The sequence below is a fragment of the Orycteropus afer genome, unplaced genomic scaffold, assembly GCF_000298275.1.
Source record: "Orycteropus afer afer isolate SDZICR_OR568_19922 unplaced genomic scaffold, OryAfe1.0 scaffold00168, whole genome shotgun sequence".
In the NCBI taxonomy this organism is placed as follows: Eukaryota; Metazoa; Chordata; class Mammalia; order Tubulidentata; family Orycteropodidae; genus Orycteropus; species Orycteropus afer.
This window is the reverse complement of record NW_006921755.1, coordinates 5,124,445-5,142,384: the sequence shown is the minus strand read 5'-3', so window position 1 is coordinate 5,142,384 and position 17,940 is coordinate 5,124,445. Positions and strand designations below refer to the sequence as shown.

General features: G+C 36.1%; 1 protein-coding gene across 1 annotated transcript in view; it reads left to right on the top strand.

Annotated features, from left to right (window-relative positions):
• Positions 1 to 17,940, top strand: part of LOC103201901 (EGF-like and EMI domain-containing protein 1) — a 99,600-nt gene that overhangs the window by 45,979 nt on the left and 35,681 nt on the right. Inside the window, exon 3 of the mRNA XM_042781764.1 lies at positions 15,923 to 16,042. Within this exon, the coding sequence (XP_042637698.1) occupies positions 15,923 to 16,042 (120 nt within the window). The remainder of the gene's footprint in view (positions 1 to 15,922; positions 16,043 to 17,940) is intronic.

The window sequence follows — 17,940 nt, the reverse complement described above, 5'->3', positions numbered from 1 at the left end:
CAAATTATCAAACCCAGGAGAGAGATGGTGGGTGCTTTGGGAGGAACGGTTGGAGAAAGGGCTGGAGGAGGGAGGCAACATGTCTGGCCTGGCAGGAATAAGCCTTGGGTTACTGCTGGTAATCCTGTCTTCCTCTTGTAGGGGTAGAGGAGGTCAGAACATGTGGCCTCCTTGTCGTTTTTGCACTTGCCCTGGAAGAAGTGCACCCGAAATGCTCCTTGGAAGCGAGAATGGCCAGACTTTGTCTCACCTACTTTCGTCATGTTGTCAGAAAGGACCATTCCCTGGAGAAGGATGTCATGCTTGGTAGGGTGGAGGGTCAACGAAAGTGGGGAAGGCCTTCAATGAGATGGATTGACACAGTGGCTGCAATGATGGGCTCAAGTATAGCAGGGATCATGGAGCTGGCGCAGGATCAGGCAATGTTTTGTTCTGCTGTGCATGGGGTGGCTATGAGTCAGAAACAACTCTACGGCACCTAATAACAACAAAATGTTGAGGAATGTCCCTTCTATTCCTATTTTCCTGAGAGTTTTGATCAGGAATGGGTGTTGCATTTTATTAAATGCCCTTTCTTCATTGATTGAAATGATCATATGGTTCTTTCCCTTTGTTTTATTTATGTGGTGGACAATGTTGATTATTTTTCTAATATTGAACCATCCTTGCATACCTGATATGAACCCCACTTGGTCATAATGATTTTTTTTTAATGTTTTTGGAATCTATTGGCTAGGATTTTGTTGAAGACTTTTGCATCTATATTCATGAGAGATATTGTATCACTACAGAAGTAGATTGCCCAACCTTCCTTCCAAGGAATGGCTGGTGGGTTTGAACCACTAACCTTCTGGTTAACAATCAAATACCTTAGGCACTATGCCACCAGAGTGCCTATTGGTCTGTAGTTTTCCTTTTGAGTGATGTCTTTGCCTGGTTTTGGTATCAAAGTTATGCTTGCTTTATAAAATGAGTCAGGGAGGATTCCATCTATGTTTTGGAATAGTTTGAGTAGGATTGGTGTCAGTTTTTTGAATATTTGATAGAATTCTCCAGTGAAACTGTCTGGGCCAGGATTTTTTTTGTTGGTAATTTTTTTTTATGACCTGTTTCATTTCTTCTTTTGTTAGGGATCTGTTCAACCTTTGTGCATCAGTCTATGTTAGTTTAGTAAGTAGTGTGTTTTCAGAAATCTATCCATTTCTTCCAAATTTTCAAACTTGTTGGAGTACAGTTCTTTATAGTAACCTGATATTATCCTTTTTATTTCAGTTGGTTCTGTTGTGATGTCACCCAATTTATTTCTTCTTTGTGTTATTTGTATTCTCTCCCTCTTTTCCTTTGTTAAATTTTCCAGTGCTTTTTCAATTTTATTAATCTTTTCAAAAAACCAACTTCTAATCTTGTTGATTTTTTCAATTGTCTTTCTATTTTCTGTTTCATTTCTTTCTGTTAGAATCTTTCTTATTTCCTTTCTTCTGATGACTGTAGGCTTTTCTTGCTGTTCTTTTTCTAATTGTTGGAGATGTTGGTTTAAAGCGTTGAGTTTGGCATTTTCTTCATTTTTGATGTGTGCTTTTATTGCTATAAATTGTCCTCTGATCCTTACTTTTGCTGTGTCCCAAAGATTTTGGTATGTTGTATTTTCATTTTTGTTTGAATCAAGGATTTTTTTTACTCCAGTTTTTACTTTTTCTGTTACCTACCCAGTCATTCTTAAGGAGGGTGCTCTTCAGTTTACATATGTTTGCTCTTTTTCCATTGATCTTCCTATTGTTGATTTCCAATTTGATAGCATTGTGATCTGAGAAGATGCTTTGCAGTATTTCAATGTTTTTAAATTTATTAAGGCTTGCTTTATGGCCTATCATAAGGTCTATCATGGAGAATGTTCCATGTGCACTGGAAAAGAATGTGTATTGTGCTGTTGTTGGGTGAAGTGCTCTATAGATGTCTATAAGGTCAAGTTGGTGGATTGTATTGTTTTGCTCTTCTGCGTCTTTGTTAAATTTCTTTCCAGTTGTTCTATCTTTCATTGAAAGAGGCATATTAATGTCTCCCACTATGACTGTGGAATCATCTGTTTGCTTTTTCACCTCTTTTAAAGTCTGATTTATGTATTTTGGAGCTCTTTCATTGGGTCCATAGTTATTTATGATGGTTATATCTTCTTGTTCAATTGATCCTTTAATCATTATATAATATCCTTCCTTGTCACATATGCTTTTTGTCTAAAAGTCAATTTGATCAGAAATTAATATTGCCACTCCTGCTCTCTTACAGTTGCCATTTGCTTGATATATCTTTTTCCAACCTCTGATTTTTAGTCTATTTTTGTCTTTGTCTCTAAGGCATGTCTCTTGTAGACAGTATATTGATGGGTGTGATAGTTGGAGCTGTGTGTCAACTTAGCTGGACCACAATTCTGTGTGGTTTAAGTAGTTGTGAAGTGGGTTATTCCCATGATGGAATCAGACATATGTGTTTTGAGCAGCCAATCCATTGAAAGAGAGTTTCCCTAAGGGTGTGGCCTGCTTCCCATGTACTTATTGACTTCCTGGGAAAAGAGACACTCTTCTGTAGATGAGAATCCTGTTGTACTGCCTACAACTGTCCATGAGCGAACAATCCACCATTTGGCCTGGAGATCTTGAATTTGTCATTTGTTGGAGTCAACAGCCAGTCAACAGCCTTGAACTCATCAGCTCCTGCAGCTGTGTGAGTTGGGAAAAGCCTCCAGCTTCACATTTGATCCAAGAACTTGAGATTTGCTATCTTCTGTAAGTGCATGAGTCATTTTCCTAAGACAAATTTCTCTTTCTCCATATGTACATATAAGCTTTACTGGTTTTGCTTCTCTAGAGAACCCAACCTAACACAATGGATTATGCTTTCTTATCCAGTCTGCAACCCTCCGTCTCTTAAGTGGTACATTTAATCTTGACATTCAGTGTAATTATTGACAAGTATGAATTGGTTGCTGTCATTCTGTTAAGTGTTTTTTCATGGTTCCTGGTTTCTTTCTTCCATATAATTTTCTGTACTGAGCTCATTATGTATATGAATAGTGTTATCATTCCCTTTGTTGCTATTGTTTTAGTGTTTGCTAAATATTTGTGCTTTTTCTCTTTTGCATTGTGATTTGAAGGTTTATCATTCTTCTTTGAGGTTACCCTGTGATTTATAATTTTCTCCCCGAGTTTAGAACAGTCCATTCTATCTTGCAACTCTCTTGACTTCCTCCCATTTAGAAGTTCTGTAACTACACTGTTTTTTCCCCCCCTCTTTTTGGTTTGTAGTTGTCCTCATTTGCCAATTCATGTATCTGGTTCCTGTTTACAATCGTATGTGCTTATTTTACATTGGTTACTTCCATAGCTGTGTTGGTTTCTGGGTTATGTCATCTTGTGTATTAATGGTCGGTTGTTGTTTGCTATTATTGGTTCTCTGTTCAAATGACTCCCTTTAGTATCTCTTGTAAAATTGATCTGGTTTAAAAAATTCCCTTAATTTCTGCTTATTTGGAAATGTCCTAATTTCGCCATCATATTTGAGTGGCAGTTTTGCTGGGTATATAATTCTTGATTGGAAATTTTTCTCTTTCAGGGTTTTATATATACTAACCCATTGCCTTCTCACTTGTATGGTTTCTGCCGAGAAATCAGAGCTTATTCTTATTGGTTGTCCTTTGTAGGTAAATTTTTCATTTTTCCAGTGCTGCTTTCAGGATTCTTTCTTTGTCTTTGGCTTTAGTGAGTTTGATGATGTTATGTCTTGGTGATTTTTGTTTGAGGTCTATCCTGTTTGGTGTTCATTGGACTTCCTGAATGGATATATTGTCATTTTCATTATATCAGGGCAGTTCTCTTCCAACAAATCTTGAACAATTTTCTCAGTGGTTTTCTTTTTCTCTTCCTGTTCTGGAATTCTGATTACACATAGGTTATTCCTTTTGATGATATCCCATATGAACCTTAGGCTTTCTTCATTTTGTTTTGATCTTTTTTTCTGATTGGTCCCTTTCCAAAGAAGTATTCATGTAATTGTCTTCAGTCTCATTAATTCTGTCTTCCATTAAATAGATTCTACTCTTTTGCCCTTTCAATGTGTTATCTATTTCTGAAAATTTAGTATTTATCTTCTGGACTTCTATCTGTAGATTTTGTATCATTTTAAAATTTTCTTTTATTTTGTTGTTTTATTCTTATGTTTTCTTCTGAAATTATTCTAGGGTTTTGTCTGTGTTTTTCTTAATTTTGTCAGTGTTTTCTTTTATCTGTCCCTCAGTCTTTTGTAAGTATTTAAGTATAATTCTATTGAATTCCTTATCAGGGCATTCCAATGCTGCTTCTTCCTCAGGAATGTGTTTTGGGTCTGTATCCTACTCCCTTGTTTCTACCACTTTATCTTGCTTCTTTGTGTGGACTGTGATGGTCTCTTGTTTCCGAGACATTGTGACATCGTTGTATTTAGATCTGTGTTAACTGTTTGTGAACAGCAGTTAAGGGTGAGTCAGGCTTTTTTTGGTGGTCGTTTATCATTGGCCAGTTGGTGCAGAAGGAAGTGGTGGTTTTCACTTAGTAAGTGGAGCTGCAGGAGGTGTGAGTATGGTTTTGTTGTATGGGCACTGTTGCTGTCTCTCACTCAAAGAAACCAAACTCACTGCCATCAAGTCAGATCTGACTCATAGTGACCCCTCCATGGGTTTCTGAGGCAGTATCACTACAGAAGTAGATTGCCCACTATTCCTTCCAAGGAGTCATTGGTGGGTTTGAACCACCAGCCTTCTGGTTAGCAGTCAAATGCCTTAGGCAATAATTGAAAAACCGTCCAAAAAGTAAAAGCAAGCAGACAAAAAACACACTGCATAAACACACAGGAACAGTTATCAAAAAGGAAAAAATAAAAATATCTGGGGATGCGGCAATAACAGATAATAAGAGATAAAGTAGGAGAATAATGAAGAAAAAATGGGGAAAATACAAAAAGAAAAACAATGAATAAGGTTAACCACTAGAAAAAAAATGGAATCAGGGACAGGGAAGAGAGAAAAAGCTGAAAACTAGAACCTGGGACGGGAGGAATAAACAATAATAATAAAAAGAATGAAAATAATAAAATAATAGTAATAATTTTAAAACACACAAAAGTAAACAAACTAAAAAAAGCAGGGGTGGTGGAATCTGAGTAGGGTGAGGAGGGCACCCAGGCTCCATCAGAGCACACAGACTGGGATGGAATTCCTGCCATCTCAGGAGGTGGGTGGGAGTGAGGGATGGCCACACCTCCATTCACCAAGAGAGTGTGGAATATAAGAGTAATGAGGAATATCACACCTTTCCAGTCCTTTGCGTCTAGAATGTCCTTGCGGTTCCTGGCAAGTGGAGCCTATTATTAGATCCCTGGAATCTGAGAGAATCCTGTCACTTTAAATATCCACAAAGGTCAAACTGCTTGTAAATATTCAAAATGGCTGCAGCCTCCAGACAGCCAAAAGTCCACTGCTTAGCCCATCTCCCTCTTTGCTTCCCCTTTTATTCTCCAGCCACCAGTGTAGTCCTCTGTGCAGCCCCTGGCTAGGAGGGCCAGTTTTTAGGTTAATTCTTAAATCCTTACATGACTTGGCAATATCCAAGCTGTCTGTGCCATCAGGATTGCTGACAGACTGCAGCTCCATATGTCTCCTTTTTTGGTGTTTTCATGCAGGTTCTTCTACTAGTGGGAGTTTAATCCACTTCTGTATCCTTCCTTTCAAAGCTCAGTGCTCCAGGATTATCTTCTGTGTCTGTATTGATTGGTTCCCCTTTTCTTTGTTGGAGAGGGTCTGTGTAGTTTGTCTGCCTATTCTGCCATCTTACTGGAACTCTTTTCTTAAAATATTTTGAAAATATTATATAATGCTATTATCTAATCTATGTGATTTTTATAGCTGCATAGTTATCTAGAGTTGTCTTGATTGCCAGTTGCTCTGATAGCATAGTGCCTAAGGCACTTGACTGCTAACCAGAAGGCTGGTGGTTGAAACCCACCAGTCACTCCTCGGAAGGAAGGTTGGGCAATCTACTTCCATAATGATATTACCACAGAAAACCAAGGAGGGGTCACTATGAATTGGGTCTGACTCGACAGCATGTAATAACAACAACAACAACAACTATAAAGTAAATTTACATGCATTGTTTCATTTATATTTCACAGAAATCATATAATGTAGGTACTATTAAAAACAAATAAACCAAACTCACTACCATTGAGTCAATTCCAACTCATAGCAACCCCCTTTGGGTTCCCGAAGCAGTAATTCTTTATGGAAATATATTGCTCAGTCTTCTTTCTGTGGAGTGCCTGATGGGTTGAATTGCCAGCCTTCTGGTTAGCAGTCAAATGCCCTAGGTATTATACCACCAGAGCTCCTTAGGTACTATTACCCTATTTTACAAAAGAGGAAACTAGGAACAGATTTGTCAATTGGTCCAATATTTCATATCATGGCAGAACAGAATTTGAACCCACGGACTGTAACTCTGGAAAGCATGTTTTTTCAAGCTAACTCTATAATGTATAACATGCCATTGTTTTTCCCATTGCACCATACCAGTTTTCTACTGTTAGATATTTAAGTTTACATGGTTTCATTATTTTAAACAAAATTACAATAAATATTCTTACAATAATTCTTTGCTCCCATACATGATATTTCCATTAAGATAAATTCCAATGCTTAAAATTCCAGGGTCCAAGAGTTATTTGTACAATTTAAGACATTAAATTTTTATGCACACTTAAATCTAAAGGTAGCCCAGAATGACAGACATAGAGTGAAAACTAGGAGTAATATAACATTAAACTCAAATTCTTTTTTTGATTTTCAGAAAATTGCATCATCACGGTGTATCTTATAGAAAGCAAACTTAATAATCCCATTCTTAACATACAATTACAAAATATTTTGAAAGTCTAAAAGATAATTCATGCAAATTTTAATTTTTTAAAAAAATCCTTAAGATACAAATTTTGCAAAGTACTTTAAGGTAAAAATCAATACTTGGAAAGGTACCTTGCATGTGTAATGGGCTGTCAATAGAGGCTCGATGACTTACTACTGCAAGTCTGGAAAGTGTCCTGTGTTTCCAATTTTTTGCAAAATTTGATTTAACGAATTGTTGCCTGAGGATCCCTTGATAATTGCAGAGATCATGTAGAAGATGAATAAATGGCATACTGGAAGATTTAGGTCAAATGGTCTTTGATGCCCTATTATACCTTTTGCAAATACATCAAGAAGTTGTATCTATCGGTGGTTTAATAGAATTTCCAAGTGCACCTGTTTTCAATATTAGTATGTCATAAAAAAGGCTTTTTATACATGAAAAGTATTAATGGCAGATATTAAGCTACTGTAGCACTTTGGGAACAATTTGAACTTTCTGCACTTGTACATTTCCAAGCCAAAAATTGAAATAAAAGAGAAGGCATGTTTAAAAAATACTTGAAATTTTACTTTCCCTGAAAAACCTAGTGTAGTACGAAGTTGCAAACCAGTGCTGCAACATCCCCCTTAACCATTAAAAAGAAAGCATCTCATCTTCACAGCTATTATGAGTGAGTCTAGGTCTCTACTCCTCCAGCATAGAGAAGGAGTTCAGAAACAGACTGTATGCCAGACTACCCTAATTTGGATCCTTTTACACAAATGTCTTTATCTTTGAAACCATAGAGAAGTTTTGTTTTTAACTTTTTTCACCTTAGTTTATCTGTAAAGTGGAGATAAAAACTGATAGATTTTTTAAAAAATCTACCTCATTTAATTATTAAAAAGGTTAAATGAATAAATGCATGTAATTAGAATGGTGCCTGAACTATATTCAGCACTACATATTATCTATAATTATCATAATAATTATTATTAATTAAATATTTCTGAACATAGTTCAGAGTTATTATCTCTTTCTCATTCATCTTCTTGTCCCCTGGTACCATCCTCTGAATACTTTTCCTTATCTTACTTGAATGGTATATTGGAACAATATGTGAAATGCCTGAAATAATGCTTTTTTATTGACCCTCAACCCTTCAGCAATTGACCCACTTCGCCTTTGAATTTCTTCCTGAAAATCTATTACTTTGGTTTTTGAGACCCTATTATTTCCTTTTTCTGGTCCTTCTAATATTTGATCTTTTTCTACAACTCTTCCTGTATGTACTTACTTGTTCATTTCCCCAAATAGTGTAAGCTCCTTGAGAGCAGTAGGCATGTCTTATGTATTTTTCTCTCCCAGTGCCTTGCTCATAGTAGATATTTAGTAAATCTTTGCTGAGTTTAATATTTGTCTTCATTCTTTTAAAACCCTATTAATATTTTATTATTATTATTTCATAGACTCCAATCATGTTTCACTATACAAAGACTGACGACACTTTGGACTTTCATATCACTCTATAATTGCTTTACTTCCAATATTTTAAATTGTAAAATCTCTCTTTCTGATATTAGATCATTATTCTTTTGCTCATTTAAATTCTTCTCTCTTTATAATAATTACACTAATAATGCCTAACATTTATTGAGTGCCTACAAAATTCTTGACATGGTAGTAGTTGTTTTACATACATTATTTCATTTGATAGTCCCATGAAGTAGCTGTTACTATCCTCATTTTACAGAGGAACTAAGGCTCTGAGAGGTCAGGTGGTTTTCCCAAGGTCACAAGAACTAGCAGTCATGCTAGATTAAGGCTACAAATCCATGTCTATTTTATCTTTCCTCTATCCCATTTTGAAAGTTTAACATATTAAATATCAACATGAATATTCTAGACAATAATTATAGAAATTCTGAGGGATAGAATCTTCTTTACACAATATGCCTAATGTATGGAAAAAATAAAAGAAAGTGTTTATGTTCCTGTTTATTCATTTTCTCACTTTTTCTGTTAATTCTTCACAAAGTAGATAGTCTTCTGGTACCTGGGAGAATGTGGCATTTGAACAGCAGTCCTCTTGTCAGGGCTGGCTGCAGTTGTGCTGGAAACTGGCTCTGCAGCCAGGCTGGACCACAGTTAGAAAACATGATTGTAGATAGGGAACTTCCACTGCTGGGATGAGAGCAAGACATGAATGGTAAGTAATAGTAGCCACAAATTGCAATCCACAAACTGCCAAATTGACAGCTAGACTCAACTACAACAGCATAGGAAGCTGTGACTAGTTTCTCCATTCAGTCAAGATGAAGTCTTACATTGTACTTTGATGAATACAATCTTATTGTCCCATAATCTGAGATCATGTCAATTATGAGTCTCAGTTAGATTCTTAGAAAGCATTTCATGTCTGAGCACCCTTGTAAGTTTCATAATGGCCCTAACTGTAGTTGGTTTGGTCTACCCTTTAAAGTGAGCACACAGTTCATTAAGCATGTAGAAACTCCAACAGCAACTGACATCTCTCCATGAATTAAATGGATTTCTTGCATTTTATCTAGGACCAGATGAAAGGGATCCATAATGGTATGCTAGAAATAAGTCTTGGCTCTCTGAGGGACTTCAATAGATATCATGAGCATATGAAATGAATAATGTTAGTAATGAGCAAAACTTGAAAGGAAAATATAAAGATTTGGGGTGTTTTCTGTCTCTTTTTAAAGAGCATGCAACAAATGATTATTTTCTCTTATTTTTGCTTTCAGGATTTCTTTTTTTCAGGGTTGAGATAGTCATTTGATATTTCACCAGGCAGAAAATCTGTGTACCTAGCTCATCATCCTCTAATATAGGGCTTTGCCAGGCACTTTGTTCATGCAAGAGATATTTTCAAGACCATATTATGTGCAGACACTGGGGTGAAACTGAGGAGCTCTTTGATACAAAAATCAAAGGTACCAGACCTCAAGAAGCTCATGAAATCTAGTGGAGGAGGTGACTGCATAAATGGAGAGTGTAGCAGCACAGTGATAAAGATATGCATAGCATATTAAGGGGATGATAGTGAGTAGCATCTAATCCAGACAAAAGAGGTTCAGAGAAGGCTTTTAAGAGAAGATGACACCTAAGTTCAGTTCTAAAACATGAATTGGAGTTGGTTCAAAGAAGAGAAATGTCAAGGGCCCAAACTTCCCCTGCATTATATAATTACTGAACAGACTGAGAGTTCATTTTATTTCAAATATCAATAATTAAGTAAGCTATTAGGATTTTAAGAATTGATATTTTAGTGCCATATATCCATAGATCAGGAGGCTGTCAGTTGAACAGAACAAGGATTCTGCATGGTTTAAAATCAGGAAGGGAGTATATCAGGATTGGAGGAAGACTCATTAACAACCTGCAATACACAGATGACACAACTTTTCTTGCTGAAAGTACAGATGACTTGAAGCACTTACTGGTGAAGATTAAAGACTTCAACCTGCAGTATAGATTACATCTTAACATAAGGAAAATGAAAATCCTCACAACTGGACCAATAAGCAGCATCATGATCAATGGAGAAAAGATTGAAGCTGTTAAAGATTTTATATTACTTGGTTCCCCAATCAATACCAATGGCAGCAGCAGTCAAGACATTAGATGGTATATTGCATTGGGCAAATATGCTGCAAAGGACCTCTTTCAAGTGATGAAGAGCAAAGATGTCTCCTTGAAGATTAAGGTGCACCTAAGGAGCTCTGGTAGCATAGTGGCTAAGACACTTGCCTGCTAACCAGACGGCTGGCGGTTCAAACCCACCAGCCACTCCTCGGAAGGAAGGTTGGGCAATCCTACTTCCGTAGTGATACTGCCTCGGAAACCCAAGGAGGGGTCGCTATGAGTCGGGGCCGACTCGACGGCACATAACAACAACAACAACAACCCAAGCCATGGTATTTTCAATTGCCTCATATGCATGTGACAGCTGGACAATGAACAAGAAAGACTGAAGAAGAGTTGATGCTTTTGAGTTGTGGTGCTGGTGAAGAATACTGAAAGTACCATGAACTGCTAAAAGAACAGACAAATCTGTCCTGGAAGAAGTGTGGCTGGAATGCTCCTTGGAAGTGAGAATGGCCAGACTTCGTCTGACCTACTTTGGTCATGTTGTCAGAAGGGACCGTTCCCTGGAGAAGGATATCATGCTTGGTAAAGTGGTGGGTCAATGATGAAAGGGAAGATGGATTGACACAGTGCAGCAGTCCTTGCTCAGGTATAGCAATGATTGTGAGGTTGGTGCAGGACCAGGCAGTGTTTTGTTCTGTTGTACATAGGGTCGCTATGAGTTGGAGATGACTTGACAGCACCTAACAACAACAACAACATATATCCAAGTAATTTTTCAGAGGAATAGATTCCTTATAACCTAAATATATTCCCTGGTAAAACGCCACCTTAACCTCATATATGTGCATTGTTTACCCACATGGGTACTTTGTTAAAGATGAATATCTCAAACTTTTGAGCAGAATTGCTGGCTATAGAGCATCTTTAAAATTTAAGTAAAAATATATAGAGAAATGTAATCAAGGGACTCTGACTAGTGAACAAACTTAACAGATACCCTGGGTACTATGGTGATGTGCATGGATAGAGCAGTTCTGTGATAGTGTAACTGAGTATGTTGGAACGTAGTCATGTTAAGAGCAAAAGTATTCAGATGTTTTCCATAGCATTTCTAATCCTTCTGTCTTTAACTTCAGTAGAACCTGGCCACTGGAACACATGAGGAATTGTTATAAGGAATCTTTCAGGGGTAAAATATTCTAAGTTTAAACCTGACATTTATTTCACTGATTATAATAAAGTAACACTGACTGCTTCAGTGTACATACACACAAATTCTAAAAGGTTTTTCTTAAAAATTCAGAAGTATAAATTGACTTATAGAGTTTGCAAATTAGGTTTGTATCTAATTTAACAAATAACACAAAAATATCTCTCTGGCTCTCTATAAAATATATCCTTGGAAAAAAGAGGTATATGTCAAAGATTAATTTCAGATAAATTTTGTAATCTTAGCCAAGTTCTGAATTTTTAAAATTGTATTTCTTATCTCATTTTTGTCAAAACCTAAATACAGTTTTAGACTATATTGGGGATACATAAAATAAAAATTATATTTTTTTCACTTAAGCATATTCCAAAATTGAGACTAATAATCTAGTCCTTAATGATTTCCAGCCAAGGTTTGAGTTGTTCAAGATAAATTGCAATGTATTATTTTAAACTGCTATTAAACTGACATATTTAGTAGAAACTATGCCAATTCATCCATCCAGAATACCTTCTTATTTATATTCTCCAAGTTATGTAGGATGTGTTAAAAGAAAGAAAGAAAAGAAACGTAAAGAAAAAAAACCAGCAAATTCTTTTGAATTTGAAACTCCTTAATTGTGCATAAACTTACAAAATACTGAGGGATTTAAGGGATTTAAGTCCATGAAAGGTCTTTATCTTACATAGCTTCAGGGCTACTGTTTTGAAATGAAGTATTTTCTCAATAAAATACATATTTTAGTAATCTCCAGATAAAGAGAAAAGGATTCTTAAGTAAAAAATCAGACGACCTGGGAATTTTACTTTAGACCCTACCACTTCTCTGTGTAAAACCTTCAATGACTTACTCTTAAACTTGGAATAAATTCAGAGGTCCTTCCCATGGGCCACAAGGCCTTACATGTACAGCTGAAGAGGTTTCCTTCTTATTCTTTGAACATACTAAGCCTTTCTAAACTCAAAGTCTCAGGACTTCTGCCTGAAATTCTCTTTTGCAGCCAAGCCCTCTTACTCAGCTACCATGTCTCGTATCATCATTATTTCTTCACAACACTCACTATAGTCTGTGATTATTCTATTGGCTTACTCATGTGGATGCTTCATGAGGTCACGGATATAATTCCTATTGACTTCTGTGTCTCAATAGTCTACCACAGCGCATCCACTGAGTATTGATCAAAATAGCACTTATTTATTTAGTTAGTTAGTTTTACCAACTTCTAGAATCAATACTGGAAGTCAGGATTTGTGATTACTACCTCCTCTTTCTTTCAAACCACAGTTTATCCAGCACCTTCTATATAAATTCTAAACAGATGGGGATATTTAGGTATAGAAGTCAGATCCTTTCCTTCAGGAATGGTGATCTATTCAAAGATACATAGTGTTGGTTATTGTAAGGCAGCAAAATACAAGAACTGAATGTATAGCATCATTTGGTGTTGTCACTTTTATTTATTTATTTATTTATTTAGGCTATTCTAATCATTGTGTAGTAATATCTCAGTGTGCTTTTACTTTGCATTTCCTTGATGGTTATTCAGGTTGAAAATTTTTCATGTGCTTATTTTCTATCTGTTTAACTACTTTGGTGAAAGATCCTTTCATGTCTTTTGCCATTTTCTACTTGGACTACTGGATCTTTTTTTTTTTTACTGTTAATTTTTAAGAATTCTTCATATATTTCAGATACTAGTCCTTACTCTTTAGTCATTTTTTTTCTGTGCTTCATTGTGAATAGTTTATATTACTAAGGTTTAGATTCAATAAATTTCTAATTTCCTAATCTGCTATTAGTCCCATGTCGTAAATTTTTCATTTCAGATCTTGTATTGTATTCTTCAGATTTAGATGTTCTTTTTGGCACTGTTTCATGTTCTCTACTTTACTTTCTCATTTTGTATAGAGAGTTTATTTATAACAGCTCTTTTAATATGCTTGTCTGCTAATTCCATCATCTCTGTTATTTCTGGTATTGTTTTTATTGAATGATTTTCCTAGTTATGGGTCATATTTTCTTACTACTCCTCATGGTTAGTTGTCCCCCCCCCCCTTTTACTTACTGGAATATCAGACACTGTGACATTTACATCATTGAGTATTAGCTCTAGTTGTCCACCTTTAAAGAGTATTACTTTTTTTTTTTTTCCTGGACACCAAGTTACTTGCACATCCATTTCAACGTTTCAAGTCTTTTTTTTTAGGCTGTTTTAGGGTGAATGTGGAGTAGATTATCTTCTGGTGTTCATTAGCCCTAAAGAGGCATAAGGAGCTCTGGTAGGGTAGTGCCTAAGGCATTTGACTGCTAACCAGAAGGTTGCTGATTCAAACCCACCAGCTACTCCATGGAAGGAAGACTGGTCAATCTACTTCTGTAAAGATTTACCACCTTAGAAACCACTATGAGTCGAAATCGACTCAATGGCAGTGAATTTGATAACGAGGTATGGTCCTTCTGAGATCACTGCCGAATATTTCATGTATTCAATGACATTTCTCTTCTCTGATTGTTAAGAACTGATGATTCTTGACCCTCCATATGCCTGGGCAATTGTCTGGTTTTGACTTCCCTATAATTCTTCTTTCTCCAGGTGTTGTTTTTTTGTCTGATTTCATGCAGATTGAACCAATATAGTCATAGAATAATATTTAGCCAAAGGCCCAAGGATACACATTAAGTGTTTTATTATGGAAGTTTTATCTTTTAGTTCTTCCAACAGCAGGAGGGGATTTTAACAGGATTGGAACTTGCTGTAGGGGAATTATATCTGGCTGTTTTCTGAAAGGATAACCCCTCATGGCTGGGGAAGTTGTGTATCAAGATGACATTAAAGGCAATAGAAATTTGAAGTAAATTTAAAGAAGCTTCCAAAGGTAGAAATCATTGTAGAAAAACATATCAAGGGTAACTGTCCTCTACCTTGTAGTGCTGGCCCTCACTTTTTCAGAGTTTAGATGAGAAGTTACTTATCTCATTACCTTGACAGCTGATGATAGACAATATAATTAAAAGGAATTAAGATGCTGGTATGAACATGACTGTGCAGATCATCATTTTTCCTTTTCTATTCTGAGAGAACATATCAACAGAACCAAGAAAACAAACAAAACCAAAAGGTCCAGAAAAATATATTTTGTGTGAAATTAATGGGCAGATAGAATCTGCAGTCCCTCATGTAAGAGTTCCTAGAAGAGTTTATATCATGTAGAAACACGAGAAAGGTAAGAAAAGGTGGAAATGTATTCAAAGTATCAGAAGGACCAAATAGTTGCAGAACTTCATAAAGTTGTAATACAACAAAGTATCTGAGAAGTAGATAATGAAACCAATAGGAAAAAAAAAAGGGCAAAAGTCACCAACAGACACTGCATAAGAACTGAAAATGACTCTTAGATCTGTGAGAAGATCTTCTACCTCAATCAAAATATGACTTGTAAGTTCAAAGTACCCTGAACTTATTTTTCATCTGTCAGACTTGCAGAAATCCAAAACTTTAAAAACAGATTCTGTTGGCCAAACTGGAAAAACAAACACTCTCATATTTTGTAGCTTGGAAGGTAAATACAGGCAGTCTTCAACTTAAAAGAGGATTCTTGTCTATCGACTCTGTCATAAGTTGCTTCTGATATAAATCCAATACCTCATCTTTTTTTTAAGTTATCATTGTTATTGCCTGTCATGATTTGTCTTTGGTGGTTGGCATGAAAATGATAACATCAGCAAATAACATACTACAACATTATATGCAGCACATATCACTAATGATAAGACATACCAAAAAAAAAAAAAAAAAAGATGGTGGTTAAGTGTGGTTCCTCAGAACGTGAATACATTGCAAATCGGGAACTACTTATATGTGCAGTCACAATGACAATGAGTGCAGTTATCACAGGCCGGATAAATGCTTTTGGGAATAGTGAAATTAAGCTAATTCTTTTTTGGCCTTGATCCATGTTGAATTTGTTCTGATTTTGAAGTACAGATCACAAAATGGGAAACCTTTTGTTGAATTAGTTTCATCTAAAACACGTAAGGACTTTCCGGAATCCTTAACATTTTTATGTAAGAAATTTTAATAGTCCTAGTTCCCACTTTGCCATTCTTTCTTCACCTTTTCAATATGTGTATCTTTCTAAAGTGAATAAATTATTAACTATCACTGCTTAATTGCTTTCAGAGATGGACCCCTGTGCAGGTGGGAATGGATGTGCCCACATATGCCAGAGTGAGAGTGGCGTGTCCAGGTGTGCCTGCCACCCGGGGTACCAGCTGTCTGAAGACAAAAAGAGCTGTGGAGGTAGGATGTTGAAGCTGATGGCTTAATTGTGTAATCATTTGAAATTTTGTGGTAATTTTGTTTTGAATAGTCAGAACAAGTAGGAGGAAAGGTGTTTTCATTTATGCTTAAAAAGGAACATTTAAATTCTTATTTGATCATTCTGAAAGGTATTTTTATGATACTATAAAAACTCAGTGAAATTCTCAGTTATAATTAGAAAAAAAAATGGCCTGGTGTAGTTCCAGAATTTATGTTCTTTGTTTTCTATTTCTCATTCTGAAGTGAATTCCAGAATTAATGTTTAAAAACCTCTCATAACCACACAGGGAGTTTTTCATTATAGGCTACAGAAAGTGGAGATAACCTTTGAAAAGCAAAGTATGTGCAAATGAGTGTTCTCAGAAGTTAAGAATAATTAAAATGAAAAAGAAACTCTATAAATACAAGGTTACACATTCTGTTTCCTTGAAATGGCAAAACAGACACAATTCAATTCAAAGATAAAAGTGATAAATTATTCCATGACCAGGACTGATAAATGAAGTCAATCCTGTGGGACAGTCTTTGTTTTAATAACTTCTGAGAAATCACAGACTCTTTCATTGTTATCATGACATGTTCATGAAATGAGGGACAGTTTATTTGGATTAATTATGAAAATACTAAAATGTTTCCTGACTTATGAGACTGATAAACATTTTGAGAAATTGAAAGAAAAATTAGACATAAAAATTAGTGTTAATTTTTTTTTCCTCTATACCAAAACTAAGGTAAAATTTTCCATGATTTCTAATCGAAACCAAAAATGCTTTTGTCCCATTTCTGCCGTGCCTGGCTTATATGTCACTAGGTGGAACAAATGATTTGCACTCAATGACTACCCTAAATGTTGGTAGTTCAAACCTACCCAGCAGTGCCATGAAAGGCCTGGCATCTGCACCCATAAAGATTACAGCAATCTATGGAAAATTCTAGGGAGCAGTTCTACTCTGTAATACATGGGGTCACCATGGGTCAGAATAAACTTGACAACAAAGGCTTTTTAAAATATATGTATTTCCTATAATGACATATCTATAGATAGATAGATAGGGAGCATTTGTGGCATAGTGGGTAAGGCATTTGACTGATGACCACAAGTTTAGCAGTGCTCCACAGGAGGAAAATGAAACCATTTAGTTCTATAAAGATTTACAGCCTTGGAAACCCATGGGAGTCATTATGAGTCAGAATCAACTGTATGGCAGTGGATTTGGTTTTGGTATATAGATATAGACAGAATATATTGGAGAGTGTATATATGTATATGTTGTTGTTAGGTGCTGTCAAATCAGCTCTGACTCGCAGTGACTCTGTGTACAACAGAACAAAATACTGCCTGGTCCTGCGCCATCCTCATCATCCTTGCTATACTTGAGCCCATAGTTGCAGCCACTGTATCAAACCATCTCATTGAAGGTCTTCCCTTTTTTTGCTGACCCTCCTAGTATGATATCCTTCTCCGGGATATGATCCCTCCCGATAACATGACCAAAGTAGGTGAGTTGAAGTCTGGCCATTCTTGCTTCCAAGGAGCATTCTGGCTGCCCTTCTTCCAGGACAGATTTGTTTGTTCTTCTGGCAGTCCATGTTATTTTCAGTATTCTTCACCAACACCTCAATTGAGAAACATCAACTCTTCTTTGGTCTTCCTTATTCATTATGCAGCTTTCACATGCATATGAGGTGATTGAAAATACCATGGGTTGGGTTAGGCACACCTTAATCTTCAAAATGATATCTAATTTTTAGCACCTTAAAGAGTTCTTTCACAGCAGATCTGCCCAGTGCAATATAACATCTGATTTCTTGGCTGTTGCTTCCATGTATGTTGATTCTAGATACCAAGGGATGTTGTTGTTGTTGTTGTTATGTGC